The 21,322-nt window shown below is 36.6% G+C and overlaps 1 protein-coding gene across 2 annotated transcripts in view; it reads left to right on the top strand.

The window, feature by feature from the left end:
- Positions 1-21,322, top strand: part of LOC144451624 (chromodomain-helicase-DNA-binding protein 4-like) — a 48,589-nt gene that overhangs the window by 22,418 nt on the left and 4,849 nt on the right. For both annotated transcript variants that reach the window (XM_078142518.1, XM_078142517.1), the window contains 17 exons: positions 526-657; positions 1,467-1,584; positions 2,495-2,712; positions 3,838-3,997; positions 4,264-4,430; positions 4,694-4,877; positions 8,143-8,318; positions 10,789-10,922; positions 11,307-11,451; positions 11,989-12,952; positions 13,398-13,614; positions 14,472-14,604; positions 15,013-15,208; positions 16,136-16,296; positions 17,407-17,590; positions 18,197-18,394; positions 19,818-19,905. In XM_078142518.1, the coding sequence (XP_077998644.1) occupies positions 526-657; positions 1,467-1,584; positions 2,495-2,712; positions 3,838-3,997; positions 4,264-4,430; positions 4,694-4,877; positions 8,143-8,318; positions 10,789-10,922; positions 11,307-11,451; positions 11,989-12,952; positions 13,398-13,614; positions 14,472-14,604; positions 15,013-15,208; positions 16,136-16,296; positions 17,407-17,590; positions 18,197-18,394; positions 19,818-19,905 (3,575 nt within the window). The remainder of the gene's footprint in view (positions 1-525; positions 658-1,466; positions 1,585-2,494; positions 2,713-3,837; positions 3,998-4,263; positions 4,431-4,693; positions 4,878-8,142; positions 8,319-10,788; positions 10,923-11,306; positions 11,452-11,988; positions 12,953-13,397; positions 13,615-14,471; positions 14,605-15,012; positions 15,209-16,135; positions 16,297-17,406; positions 17,591-18,196; positions 18,395-19,817; positions 19,906-21,322) is intronic.

The raw sequence follows: 21,322 nt of genomic DNA, 5'->3' as shown, positions 1-21,322 counted from the left end.
TCCAAATATGGTATGTTTGTGTCCAAATATGGTATATTTCTCAGGTCAGGATGCTACTTATACACTGTACGTCATTCAAACAGTTGGGTGTTTACTCATTTACATGAACAAATTTTGGTTTCTCATTGAGCTAGACGGGATGTAGAGATGATTTGATACCATGTGTAGCATCTAGACTATGTAATGTTGAAACTATGGATTACCTTAGTGTCGTATGCTCCTCAGAAATAAAAGTTTCTTGATACTTTCTTCAAGAAAACTCAAGCCATTTTCATTGATGCTGTTTGATACAACTACTTAGAAAACCAATAAGAAACGACACATGCTACAGTTGTGCCAAGTGTATCCAATTCATTTGTTTATTTTCCCTGTTTATAGCAAGTGCCACTTGTCAATGCTTACATGTCACTGGTTTTATTTAGTGTATATTTACTTTCCCTGTGTATAGCAAGTGCCACTTGTCGATGCTTACACGTCACTGGTTGTATTTAGTGTATGTAAATTTGGTATTGCTTGTAATTCCAGGAAGCACCTCGTATGCCAAATGGAGCGTTTGAAGGTACAGGACTCGTCAAATCATGTGGAAAACTCATGCTGCTGTCCAGGATGATGAGAACTTTAAAGAAAGAAGGACACAGAGTTCTTATATTCTCACAGGTACGATTATCAATTTAAAGGCCTATGATTCAATCCCAGGTTCTTGCATTACTATTGGAGATATGAGAATTAAATAAGAGTATTCTTTTGTTTTAGGACCAACTCTTTCCAAAGCTCTGCCAGAGAACTGTTTTCTCACCCAGATTGATCTAAATGGGAACTGAGCCTATAAATGGCCCGAAATTTTATGCCAGGTTTTCATATTTGTGTCGTCTTATCAGTGTAGCCTTAAGGATTACTTAGGATCATTCGTTTGTTCTGGACCATATTTTATGACACTAAAATTGATCTTGCATTAGCAAGATATTTTCAGTGGAGCTGTATGAATAAAATGGGATCATTCTGTTGTTCTGGACCAACTTTTTCTAGCTCTGCCAGACAACAGTATTCTGAAAGATGGCTTTTCACAGTAATATTTAGATGAAATACGACTCTGGTAATTGAACCTTCCATTTACTGAGATAGGTGCAAACTAAATGTATAGTTGTTCAATGTGGTTGATTACACAATGGGTGATAGCGGTTCCTCTGTTGTGTGATTGTAATCACCCTGTGATCAAGATAGTGCAAACATTGGAAGTCCCAAAACAGTACGCCGCAAGTTCATGGAACTTAGTCAATGAAAATCTGACACCTCCCTACTGTGATTATCCATTCAATAGCTTATCACTGTTGTATCAACATGTTATGACAATAGTTTTAGTTTGTGTCTACCTGAGTAAGCCAAAGGGGTTATTACCAGAGTAATATGATGTCTCAAGTTCACTGTGTAACTTTAATAATAATATATTTTATGATTTTTGTCTACAGATGACTAGGATGTTAGATTTATTAGAAGATTTCTTAGAATATGAACAATACAAATATGAAAGGATTGACGGCTCTGTGACTGGAGCTCTCAGACAAGATGCCATAGATAGATTTAATGGTACGTACTTATGACAAGTATGCATGTGCACATGTGTGTGAGTGTGAGTCTGAGTGTGTGTGTGTGTATGTGTGTATGTATGTATGTATATATATATATATATATATATGTATGTGTGTGTATGTATGTATGTATGTATGTGTGTATGTATGTATGTATATATATATATATATATGTATGTGTGTGTATGTATGTATGTGTGTATGTGTGTATGTATGTATGTATATATATATATATATATATATGTATGTGTGTGTATGTATGTATGTATGTATGTGTGTGTATGTATGTATGTATGTATGTATGTATATATATATGTATGTTTGTTTGTATGTATGTATGTATGTATGTATGTATGTATGTATGTATGTATATACATGTTTGTATGTATGTATGTATGTATGTATGTATGTTTGTTTGTATGTATGTATGTATGTATGTATGTATGTTTGTTTGTATGTATGTATGTATGTATGTATGTATGTATGTATGTATGTATGTATGTATGTATGTTTGTTTGTATGTATGTATGTATGTATGTATGTATGTATGTATGTATGTATGTTTGTTTGTATGTATGTATGTATGTATGTATGTATGTATGTATGTATGTATGTATGTATGTATGTATGTATGTATGTATGTATGTGTCTGTCTCTCTGTCTCTCTCCAACATGATGCCATATATATATTTAGCTGTAATGGTATGCAAGATGTGTCTGTCTCTCTGTCTCTCTCCAACATGATGCCATATATATATTTAGCTGTAATGGTATGCAAGAACGATGTGAATGTCTCTGGTTCTCTTGGTCTGTCTCAGTTTGTCTCTCAGTGTTGTGGGTGTATGTATGTAATGTGTGTCAGAACAAATAGCCTACATTTTGTTCATTTTGTTCATATTCTCTCACAGCTCCTGGTGCCCAGCAGTTTGTGTTTCTACTGTCAACAAGAGCTGGTGGTCTGGGTATCAACTTAGCTAGTGCCGACACTGTTGTTATTTATGACTCTGACTGGAATCCACACAATGACATCCAGGCATTCAGTAGAGCCCATCGTATTGGACAGTCTAATAAAGTCATGATTTACCGATTTGTCACCAGGGCGTCTGTAGAAGAAAGAATCACTCAGGTTAGCATATCAACTCTATCCTCATACAGTTGGGGGCGACATCAATAATGAAATGTAGGAATAAAACTTAATAGGGAACTTGCAATCCAGACTGAGCATGCTCAGATGAAAAGGACTATGGGATTATCTGTGGTTATCGTAATACCTAATTTGGAGCTACTGATAATATAAACCTCATACAATGGTCAGGGTAACTATGAATTGATTATTCGTGGTTGCAAACAATGTAACAATATTGTTTACAATACTAATTGATTAGTATTTATTATCACATTTCCCATGATGCAACATTCAACATGGCGGGTTTGCAAGTTCCCTATTCTTTTAGTTAGGCCTCTGTTGTTTTACTGACTATCCCGAAACTATACCAAACAAGATGACTATCTAATTCTATGACACTATAACTGGCGTCTTGTTGACTATTCCCTCTAAAGCAATAGCCACAAGTATTTAGGTCAAAGACAACGCATTTGTCTTCTAAAATCATGAAAATATCTTCGTTGTTGACGTAGAAGTTACTCGCCTGTATTTTAGACTGGGCACACACATTTTGTACTTATGTCATCACCACGCATTCGCTCTTAGTCTTAAGAGAACGTTGTGAGCAGAATGCTCATGTTCAGGTGCACACATGAGGAAAAATTCATGCGAGGCCAAAAATATCAAACATGCTAGGTATTTGGCTCATGGCCACAAATGACCAAATTCTCATTAAAAGTTGCTCACACATGAGAGGAGTCAGCGTGATGAAATTGGCACAAGTGAAATTTTGCTCAGCTGATTCCCCGAGTGTGCACTTGGTTTTAAGTTGATAACAGTAATCAGTACAACTGTACTAAAGGTAGAAATAAGTCTGACTGGACTTTTCCTTTAAGTTGATAGCAGTAATCAATACAAGTGTACTAAAGGTAGAAATAAGCCTGACTTGACTTTTCCTTTAAGTTGATAGCAGTAATCAATACAAGTGTACTAAAAGTAGAAATAAGTCTGACTTGACTTTTCCTTTAAGTTGATATCAGTAATCAATACAAGTGTACTAAAGGCAGAAATAAGTCTGACTGGATATGCATTAAGTTTTCCACAGGAGTATGACATTTGTAAGACCTACTGTTGTCACTTTTGTAGGTTGCTAAGAGGAAGATGATGTTGACTCATTTAGTGGTAAGACCTGGTCTGGGTTCCCAAGCTAAGGGTGCTATGAGTAAGAAAGAACTGGATGATATTCTTAAGTTCGGTACAGAAGAGTTGTTCAAAGACAAAGAAGAAGAAGGAATGTCAAAAGGAGGTTAGCATTATTTTACACTTACATATTTAGCATTTTGTGCGTCTCAAATAAAAATCTTACAGTTTTACTTTGTTCAATAAAAAAACAATTTTATATTGGCTTCCTACTTGAAAAATCAATGTGAAACAACATGTCAAGTCCTTGTTTGCAAGTTCGAATACATTGTAAAAGATTTATAAATATGTAAAAAGGCAAAAGCAAACATTTTTTAGCTTTTTGCAATGACCACTTTAAGTCATCTATTCCTGTTATTTTCTTGTATACAGATGATTTTGAAGGTGGTGAAGGTGTCATTCATTGGGATGAGAGTACAATTCAAGATCTATTAGACAGAACTAAGGAAGGTATCGAAGAAAAGGAATTCTTTGCCAACGAGTACCTCAGTTCATTCAAGGTAGCCAGTTATGTGATGAAAGATGTCCAGGAGGAAGAGGTGAGTATGGTGAATTGTAAGCTGTAATCTGATTGGCTATGATGGTGTTGGATTTACAGTTTTGATGGTAGTCAGCCAATAAGGAAGTAGGTTTTAGAAAACAACATACTGTCAGACGACATGTGAAACTGTCCATTGTAAGCTGTATTCTGATTGGATGAAATACATTCATGTTGCATTCATGCTATAAAACAGCCTGCATGCTATTAACTTGAAATTGGAATACAAAAAATATTTTTAAAAAAAAAAAAAATTATTTCTAGGAGGAGGAAGAGGTAGAAACTGAGGTCCTGAAACAGGAATTGGAGCCGTCCGATCCCTCGTACTGGGAAAAGTTGCTCAGACATCATTATGAACAGCAACAGGAAGATTTGGCCAGGACTTTGGGTAAAGGAAAACGTGTCCGCAAACAAGTCAATTATAACGACGCACACCAAGACAATGATGGTACGTGGTAATCATGTTGAAATGGTGGGAAAAAAAAGTTAAATTAACTTATGAGAAAGGTTCTTATCTTAGGGATGATCGCATAATGTCACACAAGCTCAATAAATGAACTTCGTTTATTTAGGGGGGTCATCAATACTTGTAACCAAATTTCAAAAATGTTCATGCCTTCAATGATAACAGGTTCTGTATTTACTACTGAGATGTTGATAAGTTAAAATTTACTTCTAATGTGAGATACAGTGCTGGGTTTCCAGTAGTATTTGAATGTGTTTACCATCATGTATTTACATCACATCAGTCATAGTGGTGTGACTGCTACATGGTTTACTTCATATAAAAACTTTTTGATGTTGAACTTGTGAATGTTCATTTAGGGGAGGGGGAGGGGGGTTTGGCTTAAATGAACGAAGTTAGTTTATTGAGCTTGTGCAACTTTTTGATCGTTTCTTAGATTACATCTGTTTTACTGATAGTCACGTAGATATGAAGCCAGTGCTAGACATGATAGAATATCACAGTGTATTTACCAAGGTGTCGGAACAGAAGTGGTGAATCTGGTAAAACTTGGTGGGAACACCCAAGAAACGCGAGTAGAATTCACCTATAGTAATATTTAGTATCCACCCTTGACAAATAGACTGGGAGCATTGACAGCGACATTGGTAATAATTTTTGCTCGTAGGACGTTTCAGAAATTCTCCATTAAGCACAAAGCTTCGTGTTGAATTGTCATACCATATGATCAATTGATTGCTCCAGCCTTGGAACTTGGATATATTCCATATATGTATTTGTTATATGACATGTCAGAACCATTTACAATCTTTGCAATATAAATTTTGGGTTCAAAAAAATCTACTGTGCCAGTAAAATGCTCACTAAAAACAGAGTTTGGAACAGTGACTTTTAATTGCAGTGTTCAAAAAAAAAATTAGGTGTGAATTCATCAGAGATTCAATTTTGTCCTGAATTTTTCAAATTATGGCGAAACATATTCTGGCATCCATACATCTTTGCCAAGATGTATTTCATGATGTTGCTATAAAGAGGTTACTATACTGTGTTTATTATTAGTCTTTTCGATGTTGTCAAATAACAGTTGTCCTATCAATTTTAGTACTGGCTTCAAATTATTCTACCATAATAGGGTTACTGTACAAAGTTGACCATTATTATTTTGTTCCTCAACAAATATCATAATGACTTTTATTAACAAAATTAAAGGGGACTGCCACTCCAGGAAATAGAGGCATTTTCATAAACTATGGGTTCTGGAGAGTCATTTCATGATTTTACATCACTTATAATTACTTGTGATTTCAGAGAAACATCAAGGTGATCTTGTGTCTTTATAAGGTATCCTTGCTCTGGGCTATTGCATCATGGGAGTCAGCAGAAATAATATATTCATGGTTGAACAATGAATATTCATGATTCCAGAGTGCTTATTCCCTTCAGTGTAAAAACATCTACTTGATGTTTCTCTGAAATTTCAAAAAAAAAAAGAAAAAAAAAGAGAAATTGTAGGTGCTGTAAAATCATGAAATAACTCGCCAAAACCCATATTTTATGAAAATGACTTCATTTCCTGGAGTGGTGTTCCACTTTAACAGTACTTATTATAACGACAGTGTGAGAGGTATGAGCACATCATAGTCAACTTTCTAGAGTAACCCTATAAATGATAGTACCAACTACTGTTCACCCATCTTGTTTTAGACTTCCAACCCCTGCATGCTGTATATGAATTCTCTACTGAATAATTAGACACATTAAATACAATCTCGGTAACATCTTATGACAGCGGCAATCAAGGTTTCACCTTTATACTAAGACAGACACAAACTACAACCCATAACACCAAAGTGAAGCATTTTGTGTATGTACCACAATCATTTATAGCATTCATATCAAGTGTAAAAGTATACTGTTTCATTTGCTAATTGACTACATTAGAAAAAGCTAGGCTTGTAAATAAACTAATTGAAACAGTATACTTTACACTTTATGTGAATGCTATAAACGAGTGTAGCATATCAAGAAAGTGCTTTACTTCAGTGTTACCAGTTGTAAAACAATTGTTGCGATTTGCTAAATCCATTGAATGGATGCTGGTGTGATTATTCTGACAGTTGGGTTGCATTGCTGATGCGTTTCGTAATCTTACAGTGTATATGTTGGGACTTCCAATGTTACACTTTCTTGATTACACAGGCTGATTGTATCAGTACAACCGAAGCACTGCTATCACCCACTTGTGTAATCTACCATGAACTGTCTGTCTATCTTAGTAAGCTGAAACCTTGACTGCCACTGTAGTATCAATCGTTATGTACTGTGCTATAAAAAGAGACTATGTTGCTATCAATTTCTCTTCTCTTTGCATGATATCCTTCTAAAAACAACCCAGTTCCTCTAGACATGGTACTGTTATCAGCCACTTTCCCAGTGTTCTCTGCAGTTGTAATGGTAGTTTTTGAAGTAAGCTGTAGAATTGTTGTTCGGCAGTAGAAAAACAAAATCAAAGCTCTGTACACATGCCCCTCCCCCCACCCTGAAAAGAAAAGACACAAAAAAACGCAAAGATTTAATCTGACCAGCATATTACACTCTTGAGACAAAACATTTTTGAAGAACAAACACACAGATGTGACTCGACAAGATTTTGAAAAAATTAAGCATTCTTTGAGACAGACACTTTAAGAAAAAGAAAGAAAAAAATGCAAAACTGTGATTTGTCCAGAACATATTTTTAAAAAACACATACTTTTTCTTAAGGACAAAAACTTTTGGTTGACGAATTGACCATCCAAAGATGTTATTTGACTAAAAAAAGGTCTGATAGAAAAAAAGTAGTTCTTCTGACGAATTATTGGTTGACAAAAGGATATCATAGCTAAACTCTTCGAAGCCACAGACAAAACTGAATCATCTAAAGAACTCAAATTGTGAGAGAGAAAGTTGATATACTTCTTCTGTTGTCATGACAACAACAATTGGGATGATGTATGATTCCATGTTGGCATGACAACACAAATTTGTATCAGTTTGTTCATCGTAGCATCGTCGCTAGAGTATTAACATTTGGTATTAGGAAAGGATTTGTGTGCTTCTAGCTCAAATCTTAGTTGTTTGTCAGCGTTCATTTTGTGTTGTCCCTTGTCCACTAAAAAAAAAAGAGAAATAGAGTTTTAGAACACTGGGGAGTGCTATGATACGTACCCTAGGTGTTTTGATTTTGATTTTCTACCTTTTTGCACAGCCTGGCAAGATAATTTGAGTGATTATCAGAGTGACTTTTCAGCCCATTCGGATGAGGAGGAAGATGATGAAGACTTTGATGACAAGGTCGAAACTCGTAGAGGTCGAAGACCTGCGTCTGAGCGAGACAGAGAACGTCTACCTCCGTTGTTGGCTAGAGTCGGTGGCAATATCGAGGTAGAGTGTCACTTGATCTTTGTTGCATGGCTGTAGAATTGTTTTGATTAGTGTCTTGAAATATTGAAGAGCGTGGTCGCTCAAAAAAATGCACGTAATACCAACAATCCAGTCGAATTTCCGAATGAATATTATAGTAAGACCGAGAAGGTCTACCTCCGTTGTTGGCTAGAGTCGGTGGAAATATCGAAGTATAGTGTCACTTGATCTTTGTTGCATGACTGTAGAATTGTTTAGAATTGATTAGTGAGGTTGGATGTTGAAGAATGACTGGCAGGAAAATGAACTAAATGCAAACTATCGGTAAAATCTATAAATTATTAGAAAGCCCATGCAAGAACCAGCTACCCTTCATCGTTGACTAGAGTTGGTGGAAATATTGAAGGTAGTGTGTCATTTGATCGTAGTTGCATGGATGTAGCAATGTTTGATAAGTGTGGTGAAATGCTGAAAAATGCTGAAAACTGAATAAAAAGCTACAAATAAATATTATAGTGCCGGATCCAAAAAGACACAATGTTTACTTTAGTTACCTATCAGTAGTAAATGAGTACAAAAGTGAATAACTCGCCATTGTTGGCAAGAGTTGTTGGCGTGTCAGTACGGACAGCAATTTCTTCGTTACTTGACACTATGAAGTTCTAAAAAGTGTGGCAGTATGGTTAACATTTCGTACATGACGGATTTATTCATGAATGGTAATAAGAAACATACACACACACACACACACACACACACACACACACACAGAACTGTCATACTCGTATCAGAGAAGATGGTTTTGGGAATGTTATTGTTAGTTTCTTTCACCCACTTAATGCCAAGGACATGTATCTGCATTTCTAGCACAGTGGCTTAGTGCTGTATCACCCAGCCTAGTCTGTGCCATATTCTGTTAACCTAGATATTTTCACTGCTAAAAAATTTGCAATTTTACAATCTTCAGCTTGATCTCAAAGAATAAATTTTACTTATTACCAGACTGGTATATTTTGTTCATTATACAAGGAGTCGTTTTAGTCACTACCCAATTTATGTTCCAGCAAATTAAGCAAAAATAAGTGTATAGTGAAAAATGTCCAGGTCAGTATTGTCTGGCACAATGGCATTGTTCTGTCGAAATATTAGCACTATGCTGTGTGAACTGACATAGAGTAAACAACCACCTGTTAATAATCGGATGGAGAATATTGAGATTGTTCTCCGTTAAATGGTGCCAGGACATCACTAATGTGTAGATAATTACTATTGACTTCAGGAGGGCCTGTAAGCCATACCTCCGAGGTCTCCGCAAAAACATAATGTGAACCAAATGATGTGTTTTAATGTCTGGCACAATAGCAGTGTTCTGTAGAGATAATAGCACTCTGCTGTGTAGACAGACAAAGAGTAAATAAACCACCTGTCAATTTAGGATGGAGACCAGTGAGATTGCTCTCTGTTAAAGGAATGTCAGGACATTTATTTTATCGTACATACAGTCCATTTCAAGTTGCGATTCAGTGGCTCTGTTTGATACAACCATGCAGAAACCAATAAGAAACTCCATATTCTATACTTAGTCTACGGTAGCAAGACTGCAATTTCTTGCTAAAATGCAATTTCTTGCTAAATCGTCTATTGAAATAAGCCATGTAAACATTCTGCAACTAATTCAGACACACAGTGCCAATGTTTTGACATTTGCATATGATGTCTGTATTCCGAGTTTACCTGGTGTCACATAAATTCCTTTAATATCAGACAAAATGTTGCAAGAAACTATATTCACTCAAAATCTTGCGATCTTAACGTGTAGCATGCGCAGTTTCTCATTTGTTTCTGCTTGGTTGTATCAAACAGAGCCAGTGAACACTAACATGAAATGGGCTGTAGATGAGGTCCTAGGTTGACTACGACTGTACTGTACATCATACAGCTGTACAAAGTTGCTCTTAGCTAAATAGCTGTTGCCAATTCATGCAATGAGAGCATGAAATTTGGTCAAATTTAACAAGTTTCAATCATGCATTTTTACCACAAGATGTGTGAATTTAAACAAACTTGAGTAGAAATTACATTACTTTACAGACATAAACAGAAATAAGAGTGTAGAGGGAAGATGATATTATGCATATAATGACCTTTGACCTTAATCTTGTGTAGTCTCAAAAAGATCAATATGGTGTCTTCCGGATTGTTGTACAAGATGTAGAAATTTGTCATATTAAATTCGACCTTTGACATACATTGACCTTTACCCTTTGTGCTGTCAGTTCTTTGTTTAGATTTTCAAAAGTTAAATCATTGTTGATGAAACCTTCCAAAGTGAAGTACAAGAATGTAGAAATTTGTGACTTCGAATTTGACCTGTGACACATGTCGTTACCAGGTGTATTAGAATATCATGCAATGTGAACGCAATGAAATAGGGCATGCTATCACATAAAACCTGACCTTTAACATGTGTTGACCTTTGACTTTCTCGTAGGTTCTTGGTTTCAACGCCCGTCAACGTAAAGCTTTCCTGAATGCAATAATGAGATGGGGTATGCCACCACAAGATCCGTACAACTCTCAGTGGTTAGTCAGAGATCTAAGAGGAAAGCCAGAAAAACATTTCAAGTAAGTACACGATTGTTGTAAAACGGCACCCTGAACTAGCACCGCAAAGTTTTGTCTATCAAATGTACAAATCAATGTTGAATGTTTTCTAAACAGTTACAGTGCTGATAAATGTATGCTGGTTTCTTATACCTATTCAGGGCCAATGTGTTATATATACTGGTTTCTTATTCCTATTCAGGGCCTATGTGTTATATATACTGGTTTCAGGGCAAGGGTCCTATATAGTATATACTGGCTTCAGTATTCTTATTCAGGGCTAATGTGTCATACATACTCGGTAATATTCTTATTCAGGGCCTGTGCTATGTATGCTAGTATCTTATTCTGATTCAGGGCCTATGTATTTATTGTTTAATATACTATTTTCTTATTCTTATTCAGGGCCTATGTATCATTATTTATGCGTCATTTATGTGAGCCTGGAGCTGATGGTGCCGATACCTTTGCTGATGGTGTACCAAGAGAAGGTCTGTCAAGACAACATGTACTTACACGTATTGGTGTCATGAGTCTTATAAGAAAGAAGGTAAGTGTCAAGACAACAAGTACTTACCCATATTGGTGTCACAAGTCTTGTAAGAAAGAAGATTAAGCAATTGTCGTGATATTGATGGAGTAAAATACTTTGGAGAACGCTGATAAATTTCACCCAACTGTAACTTTTACAGGAACAAAGAAAAAATGTTTTTGTCTTGATTTCAAATATAAGGTAGTATTTTATTTCAGTTTGTGTTGTGACAGTTTTTGAAGACTAATTCTATCAAGAGCCACAACTAATATCATAACTAGGCAAAGCCCATAAGCTCACGCAGGGTAGATTCATTTGTGACCGGCTGCCTCATGATGATATTGTAGATAGCGCCCTCAACGTGGAGAATGCACATATAGAATACACATGTGTAGTCATTGCGCCGCAATGCATCCTTGGGTAAAACCACAAAAAAAAACATCGCATAGTATATAGGATGCGCATGCGTACTAGTCATTGCTACGTCGCCGCTTCAACTTACAAGAGAATTGTTGAGTAGAATGACAAATTTTTCCTCTTTCTTTGTGTTTGTAGGTACAAGAGTTTGAACCCATAAACGGTATTTGGAGTATTGTTGAATTGGAGTACATGGTTATAGGGAATTTGAAGTCAGATTCTAGACGGTCATCTAGGACGTCCTCTCCTCTCACAATTCCAAAAGCCAGGGACTCACCTCTCAGTATTGAACACAAAGTTAAAGAAGTCACGGATAAAACCCCGAAAGCAGAACCTAAACCAGAAAGTTCAAATGAGAAGGAGAAGGAAAAGGAAAAGGAGAAGGAAAAGGAAAAGGAAGGGGAAAAAGAGAAGGAAAAGGAGAAGGAGCCGGAAACTAAAGATAATGATACTGTTCTGCCAGAGGCTGAAAAGGAACCGGAGAAAGAGAAAGAGAAGGAGGCGGTTGAAGAACAGAAAGAGGAAAAGGAAGAAAAATCTGATGAAAAAGTCGAGGAACAAGAGGTGGAAAAAACTGACAAAGATGAAACTAAAGAAGAAAAAATGGAGACGGACGATAAAGTAGAAAATCAAGAAAGTTCAAAAGAAGAGGAAACGGTAAAAGAAAAGGTTGATGAAGATGAAAAACCAGAGAAAGAAGAGAAAGTTGAAGAAAAAGTACAAGAAGAGAAAACTGATGATGCAAAAGAGAAAGTTGAACCGATGGAGACTAGTGAGGCTGGGCCCAGCAAAACAGTGGAAGAGGAGAAAAAAGAGGAAACTGCTGACGAAAAGAAAGAGGAAGCCATGGAAACAGATGAGAAAGATAATAAGGAGAAGGAGAAGGAGGAAGAAAGTGAAAAGGACAATAAGAAAGATGATAATGATGAAAAAGATGAAGAGAAAAAGGAGTCGGAAGAAAGCAAAGATAAGACTGAGGAAGGAGTAGAGAAACCTAAAGTCAAAGAACAAGTAACTAGTGATTCAGAGAAAGAGAAGGAGAAAGAAAAAGATGAAAAAGATGTAGTCGTAGAGAAAAAAGCCAAAGAAGAGAAAAAAGAAGGTAAGTGTAGTTTTGCTAATTTTAGGGGGAAGGTATTCTATGTATCTTGTTTAGGTGTGACTCAAGAATTGATAAGGAAAAATGAAATGAACAATGGTTGTGGGGAACTGAAAAACTCTTTAAATGGTTGTTTGGAACTGAAAAACTGTGTGTGTGTGTGTGTGTGTGTGTGTGTGTGTGTGTGTGTGTGTGTGTGTGTGTGTGTGTGTGAGTGTTTGTGAGTGAGTGAGTGAGGGTGTGTCTGTCTATCTGTCTCTGTCTAGCTGTACTCATTTCAGATGTCAAGTATGAAATGAGACAGGCCAAGTTTATGTAATATTTTCCCCCATGTTTTATGTCAAAAGTCAGATATCTGTGAGTTGTGCATGTCGTCCTACCTTCATGACGATTACCCACAGTCCAGTCAATATTTCAAACTTCTCTCCTTTATTACGTTTCTCTCTAGAAGTGAAAACAGAAAAACCAGCTGCCAAAGAAGTGAAGAAGGAAGAGGAAAAGAAGGATGAGAAACTGAAGTTCATGTTTAACATTGCTGATGGTGGTTTCACAGAATTACATACTTTATGGCAGAATGAGGAGAGAGCAGCTAATCTAAATAGAGACAGAGCTACCGAGATATGGCATAGAAAACATGACTATTGGTTACTGTCTGGTATTGTCACGTATCCTTCTAATATGAACAGATAATAATAATACTTCGGAAAGCTCAAATGGGCACACCACTCGAAAAAATAGAGACATTTGAATAGAATACAACTTGTATAATAAGACTGAGGTCGCATTTCCATGACATCTAATTATAGATTCATAATGTGAGTTGATGGCATGATTTAAATATGCCGAATTATGTATTCGACCAATCAGGTTTTATATAGGAAGGCCATTTGAGACTAGCATCGTGCGGTACTCAGGGTACACTTGGGAACTGTAGTGAAAATTCAAAATGTCAGTTAGGATAGTGGAATAGTGTAGCGATAGTTGTTCTCAAGTGTACAGGTAGGCTATAGTTAGGATAGCGGAATAGTGTAGCGATAGCCGTCGTCAAGTCTACAGGTAGGCTATAGTTAGGATAGTGGAATAGTGTAGCGATAGTTGTTCTCAAGTGTACAGGTAGGCTATAGTTAGGATAGCGAAATAGTGTAGCGATAGCTGTTGTCAAGTCTACAGGTAGGCTATAGTTAGGATAGTGTAATAGTGTAGCGATAGTTGTTCTCAAGTGTACAGGTAGGCTATAGTTAGGATAGCGAAATAGTGTAGCGATAGTTGCTGTCAAGTCTACAGGTAGGCTAATGTGGATTGGGTAAAACACAAAATAATCAGTTATATCCATTACTTGACCATCTACACATCTCAAATTTACAATGTACTTGATATGGATGCTATAAACGATTGTGGTAAATATAGAAAATGCTTTACTTTGGTGTTATGGGTTGTATTAATTGAAAACAGGATGAATGAATATTATAATAAGAAGAGATCATATCACTATTAATAATAATTTCACCTTAACCATTACCAGTCATGGCTATGGCCGTTGGCAAGATATACAAAACGATCCCAAGTATGCCATTGTTAATGAACCATTCAAAATGGACATGGGGAAAGGTAACTACCTGGAGATCAAAAATAAATTCCTTGCCAGACGCTTTAAGGTGAGTAAAATAATCTTGCACCCCTCAGTACATATGTACGCACACACACACACACACACACACACACACACACACACACACACACACACACACACACACACACACACAAACATATATTTACATACATACATACATACATACATACATACATACATACATATATACATACATACATACATACATACATACATACATACATACATACATACACACAATCTATTTTTATATTAGGATTCAAGTGTTTCATAAGGGGAAGATGATTATTTGGAGATATGTCTTTCAAAAACAATGATTGATATCTTCCATTATTGAACATATCTGTTTTTCAGAATGATAAGAGAGGTGACTCTGTTATAACAATGTAATCTCCCCCGGAAAGCTTATTTTCATGAAATTCTTTGCTTACAGCTCTTAGAGCAAGCCCTAGTTATTGAAGAGCAGTTGAGAAGAGCGGCATACTTAAACATGACCCAGGACCCTAGTCATCCTGCCATGGCTCTCAATGCTAGGTTTGCTGAGGTGGAATGTCTTGCCGAGAGTCATCAACATCTCTCTAAGGAATCCCTAGCAGGCAATAAACCAGCTAACGCTGTACTTCAAAAAGGTGCGTTCTTGTGTATGATGGTTATATACAGGTTAGGATGTTATGCAGTGTGAGATTAATCAGATTCGCTGTAAGAGCTCTCTTTCCAGCCAATTCAGGAGAATCTTGGCTCATACCATTGGCAAAGCTCGGAATTCTCGTACCATTGGCAAAGCTCCGAGTTCTCATACCATTGGCAAAGCTTGGAGGTCTCATACCACTGGCAGAGCTCACCATCTCGAGATAAGTCATATCCAAGACGAAGCTCAACACGAAAAAGTGTAAATTGTCCCAAAGTGAAACAATACTAACAGCAATAGAGCTTAGTGTAGCTAATTTCAGATACATTAGTTACAAGTTGAAATGAGACAACCTATATCATGAACATATTTCCTTAAAACAGCCATACAGTTTTGTCTTTTAAAGGGCTAATTTTCAATCCCAGAGTCTCCACACTTCCCAACTTGTATCAAGCCAACATTTTCTCAAATACAGTCCCCAAAATGCGACTAATTTAAAAAATACAGCAACACATTTCTTTCCCGTATATTCATAATACCGTAGTCCAATATTAGGAGATAAAAAATCTGTAATACTCTCTAAAACGGAAATTTCATACACACTCTTTGAGCTCTGTGAGTGTGTTACATCGTCAAAGTCATCGAGCATAATGAGTGTCATCTTAATCTCACCCTTATCAGTGTGCCCTCTAAGCTAATTTGACGTGCCACTAACGCACACAATTTCTAATGGCGCACCAAAATTTGTTGTCCTATTTCTTACTATGTGGTGACTCACAAGAAATCCCAGTTTTTCTCATTTTGACTCGCAACAAAATTTGGCTATCAATAGAGGGCGCACTGACCCCTATTAATATGCAGATTAAGCCTTTAAGAACAGTAATTACAATCAACTGATATATTACGTTTTCCTTCCCTTACCTTGCAGTTTTAAACCAATTAGAGGAACTGTTAAGTGATATGAAATCAGATGTAGCCAGGCTCCCAGCAACGTTATCTCGTATACCGCCAGTTGCAGCTCGTTTACAGATGTCGGAACGCAGTATTCTCAGCCGATTGGCTGCCAGTAGAGATGGACAGGCACAGCAGGTATGATCTAATTGTACCAGGTATGACAAACAGCTAGGTTTGTCTACGTTTATGGATTTGCAAACTACTAGTAAAGTCCCAGTTCGGGTTAGGATTAACATATACATGAGTAAAATCGTTGTTTTGAGAGAGTAACAGGTAAAATTTCATCTTGAACAAAAGAGTAATCCTATTTTGAAATGGAAAATTTGATGGAATAGCAATTTAGGATGTGTCAGGAACACGTCAATTTGATAGAAAGTGCAGAGGAAAAGTAGATACTACTTAAAAATAACTTATCTGGTTAGCCCGCCGTATTCAGTTGTCACGATTCACAACAGATGAAAATAGTAATGTGAAAATGTGTCAAGTATATTTGCAGGACTTATTTCTGCAGAAAAAGCTTTTGTACAAAGTAAAACCAGTACCGAATATATGACTACAATAATAGGAATCCAGCAACATGGATTCAAATATAGTGATATATATGATATAGATTAAGATACCTTTGATTCTGTTATACAGTCAGGGTATGTACCTATAACAGAACAAATTGAACAGCAAAGCCTTAAAAAAATTGTTTGGTTCTGGTTTCCCGACCCCACCTAGTTTTTCACTAAATTTTTTTTTACATATTCAAGAAAAAATAATAAAATTGCGAAAATTGTGAAGCCTTGCCAGAAATAGGGGATGCGGAAACTGACATCAACTTTGGTACTTAAAAAGACAATATAAAACTGTTCTTCCAATCTGTAATGACTGTACAATGTACATCTGATGGGAAGAAACCAATAACACAGAGACTATATGGAAAACAATGGAAAACTTAACTACCTGAAGTAGACACTCACACATAAAGAAAAAAAAAATGATAAAATAAAAAATCTACCTACCCCACCTATTCTAAAATTGAGTGTAATCGGAACCATACATTTTTTTTATTAGGCCAAATGAAATTTGTTATTTTATGTGGTGTGTACATACTTCAATTTCATTTATCAGCAGTTCATCGGTAATCACACCACACCACTTCTGTTCGTAGAAAAACTTACAAAATGTGTTGTGAAAAGTAAACTTTCAATTTATCACAATTTTGAGTAATATTACAACATGACATTTTTCATTGTATAGGTTTCACCGGGACAAGCCCAAGCAGCACAGGCCTTCTATGGTACACAGAACCCTTATGCTGGTTACAACAGTAATTTTGGTGGTAGTTTTGCCACTAGTTTCTCAGCGTACAGACCTACTAGTAGTCAGTTTGCTGCTGCAGCTCAGTATGGGGCAGGTCTACAGGCCACACCATATCAACAAGGTAGGGGTTTTGTATGTATATATGTATATATGTATGTATGTATGTATGTATGTGTGTATGTGTCTGTCTGTCTGTATGTGTGTCTGTCTGTCTATGTATGTATGTCTGCAGCTCGGTATGTGGGGCCGGTCTACTGGCCACACCATATCAACAAGGTAGAAATGTGTTGTGTCTCTGTCTGTCTGTCTGTCTGTCTGTCTGTCTGTCTCTGTCTGCAGCTCTGGGGCCAGTCTACAGGCCACACCATATCAACAAGGTAGGGATGATGTGTGTGTGTGTGTGTCTGTCTGTCTGTCTGTCTACGTATGCATGTCTGCAGCTCAGTATGTGGCAGGTCTACAGCCTCTACAGGCCACATGTTAACAACAAGGTATGTACGTATGTATGTATGTGTGTGTATGTCTGTCTGTCTGTCTGTCTGCAGCTCTGTGTGGGGCAGGTCTTCAGGCCAAACCATGTCACTAAGTCTATCTATCTGTCTGCAGCTCAGTATGTTACATGTCTAGAAGCCATACATCAACATAATCTTGTGCCACTTAGAAGTAATTATACACTACTTTAAAAAAATGCTGATTATTAATATAAATTATCGTTTCCTAATGATAGCTTCAGTGCAACAGTTTGCTCAGAGTGGGAGTATCCAGGTACCAAGTTCTGGTCCAAGACCAGGCCAACAACATCTGAGTGTGAACAGGTCCGCTGCTGTATCCTCGGTGACCCAGCCATCATCCACACAACCCACCTCCTCTAGTAACTACTACAGTACTATGCTTAGTAATGCCTCCAGTGCAATCTCTAGTACAGGTAGGTTCGTCTAGCTGCAACTGGGAGATTTGTTTTCATCAAGCAACTAATGATAACAAATGTTCATTTTACGTATGAAAAGACATGGTAATTTTGTCCGTGCATGTTGGTTTGTAGGTACTCGCATATTATGGGATACTGGTGTCATCATCACATGTACGGGTGTTTGAAAGTCGTCTAGATAAACTGGGGGAAAACCAACCCTTGTATTATGATTATAAGGAAAACACTATTGAAACTTCACAATATAGAGACTGTAGTACAGAGGGACCCCATCACTTAGTTAGCATAGAGCTGACAGAGGCCAGATAGGACACTTCACTATATAGAGACTGTAGTACACAAGGGACCTCATGACTAAGTTAGCACAGAGCTGACAGTAGAGGCCAGATAGGCATAAAGTCAGAATGAATCTATGAATCTGTGTTATTATTTGTAACGGCAATTTATGCAAAAAAAACTACTCCCATGTGTATGAGTAGTTTTGTGTACATGGAAGGACCGCATGCTTCATTTTATATGATTAGACAATAATGTTTCAGAATTATGTACCTATGTAAGTAAACATGGGTACATATGCAATTACAACCCATAACACCAAAGTAAAGCGTTTTCTATACGTAACACAATCGTTTATAGCATCCATATCAAGTGTAAAAGTATACTGTTTCATTTGCTAACTGACCACATTAGAAAGGCCACATACTAGGCTTGTAAATAAACCAATTGAAACAGTAAACTTTTACACTTGATATGAATGCTATAAATGAGTGTAACACAGAGAAAGTGCTTTACCCATTGTAACATGAATGCTATGAGTGTAGCATATAGAGAAAGTGATTTACTTCAGTGTTACCCATTGTAATATGAATGCTATAAATGAGTGTAACACATAGAGAAAGTGCTTTACTTCAGTGTTACTCATTGTAATATGAATGCTATAAATGAGTGTAACACATAGAAAAAGTGCTTTACTTCAGTGTTACTCATTGTAATATGAATGCTATAAATGAGTGTAACACATAGAGAAAGTGCTTTACTTCAGTGTTACCTGTTGTAACATGAATGCTATAAATGAGTGTAGCATATAGAGAAAGTACTTTACTTCAGTGTTACCCATTGTAATATGAATGCTATAAATGAGTGTAGCACATAGAGAAAGTGCTTTACTTCAGCGTTACCCATTGTAACATGAATGCTATAAATGAGTGTAACACATAGAGAAAGTGCTGTACTTCAGTGTTACCCATTGTAACATGAATACTATAAATGAGTGTAACACATAGAGAAAGTGCTTTACTTCAGTGTTACTCATTGTAACATGAATGCTATAAATGAGTGTAGCACATAGAGAAAGTGCTTTACTTCAGTGTTACTAGTTGTATACTTTAAAAAAACAACACTTTATGTTTCCATTAAACAGTGACTACTGGTCCGCCATCAAGTAAAGCACATGCCAGTTCCTCACAGGGTTCAAAGTCAGAGAACACAACTCAGGACAAGTCTGGTAGGTGTCTTTTCAACTTTCTCATTTTCTGTTTGAGTGGTTAATTAATCAGTTACAACAATGGTTTGATACTCTCTGTCATTCTAAAGGCAGTCATTTGCATGATATTTTTTAACTCACTTTTTGCTCCTCGCCCCTTTCCTTCTGTGTGTGTCTTTTGTCAAAACTTTCTCTGTGGTCCAGACTTGGTCATTCTGTGCTTTGATCTGATCTACTCCCATGTTGTAATCAGAATAGCCATTTTAATATATTGAATGTATGATATGTGTGTGCGTAAGTTGTTGTGGTTGGACATGTGTGAGAGAGGTGGGAGGATTTTGTGGAGGAGTTCAGCTATATGTACTGTGTTTCAAACATACAGAGTGATGTGTTGTTGATGGGTGGGTAGATTTTGATTTTGTGTCTGGTGGGGGGGGGGATCAGCTGTGTAAGGATATGTTTCCAGAATATTGTTTCAATGTGTAGGATGATATGTTTGTATGGGGGGGATGGGGGAGGGTGGGGGTGTATATACAGGGGCAGGGGTTCACAACACAGTTTCTAGAACATGTATGGGTATAGGTACAAGGGAAATGAAAGCATTTTTTTCTTATAAATTTTTTTTTGAAGAATAGAACATTAAATTTACTGAGTTTATGGCAGTTAAAAAGACAGAAATGCTAATCTGCAAACCTCATTTGTATTGTATGTAATCGTTATGATCTTTTGTGTTTTCTGTACTCCAAAATATATACAACAGTAAACCTATCTCGTTCTTGTATCACAAAACTTACAACCATTGCAGCTCTTGAACAGGAATTCCACTCCAGGAAACAGACATTTTCATAAACTATTAAATTGATTCTGGAGAGTCATTTCATGATTTTACATCACCTACAATTACTTGCGATTTCAGAGAAACATTAAGTTGATCTCTTAACATCATAGGGGTTCTTTCCTATGGGCTATTGCATCATGGGAGTCAACAGAAATAATGTATTCAATGGTTGAACACTGAATATTCATGAGGGATGGTTTACACAGAAGGGAATAGGCATTTTAGACTCATGAATATTCAGTGTGGAATAAACAGGAATTCGGAGCAGCAATGGTTGTAGTGTAACATCTTGTATTCACTTTATGTATTTGTGCACTAAATAATGTACAAGTCCTGGACAAAATATATATATCTGGTAGTTAATACTTAAAACCCTCCATCATTTCTCGAAACTGTGATAAGTGTTCTCCCCGAAAGAGGCAATGAGGACGTTAAACCCTCTTGTAATTTCGACACCCTCTTGTTTAAATGAATATCACTTCCAAAAATGCGTACATTTATGCTAAAAATAAAACTGACAAAAAATCCGAAATATTATCTTTCCAATAACAATATCAGAGGGTGTAACTGGTATTTTAGCCCTCTTGTGCAAAAACTCTTGGGG

The sequence above is a fragment of the Glandiceps talaboti genome, chromosome 21 (genome assembly GCF_964340395.1).
Source record: "Glandiceps talaboti chromosome 21, keGlaTala1.1, whole genome shotgun sequence".
Taxonomy (NCBI): domain Eukaryota; kingdom Metazoa; phylum Hemichordata; class Enteropneusta; family Spengelidae; genus Glandiceps; species Glandiceps talaboti.
This window is presented reverse-complemented; position numbering and strand designations above follow the sequence as displayed.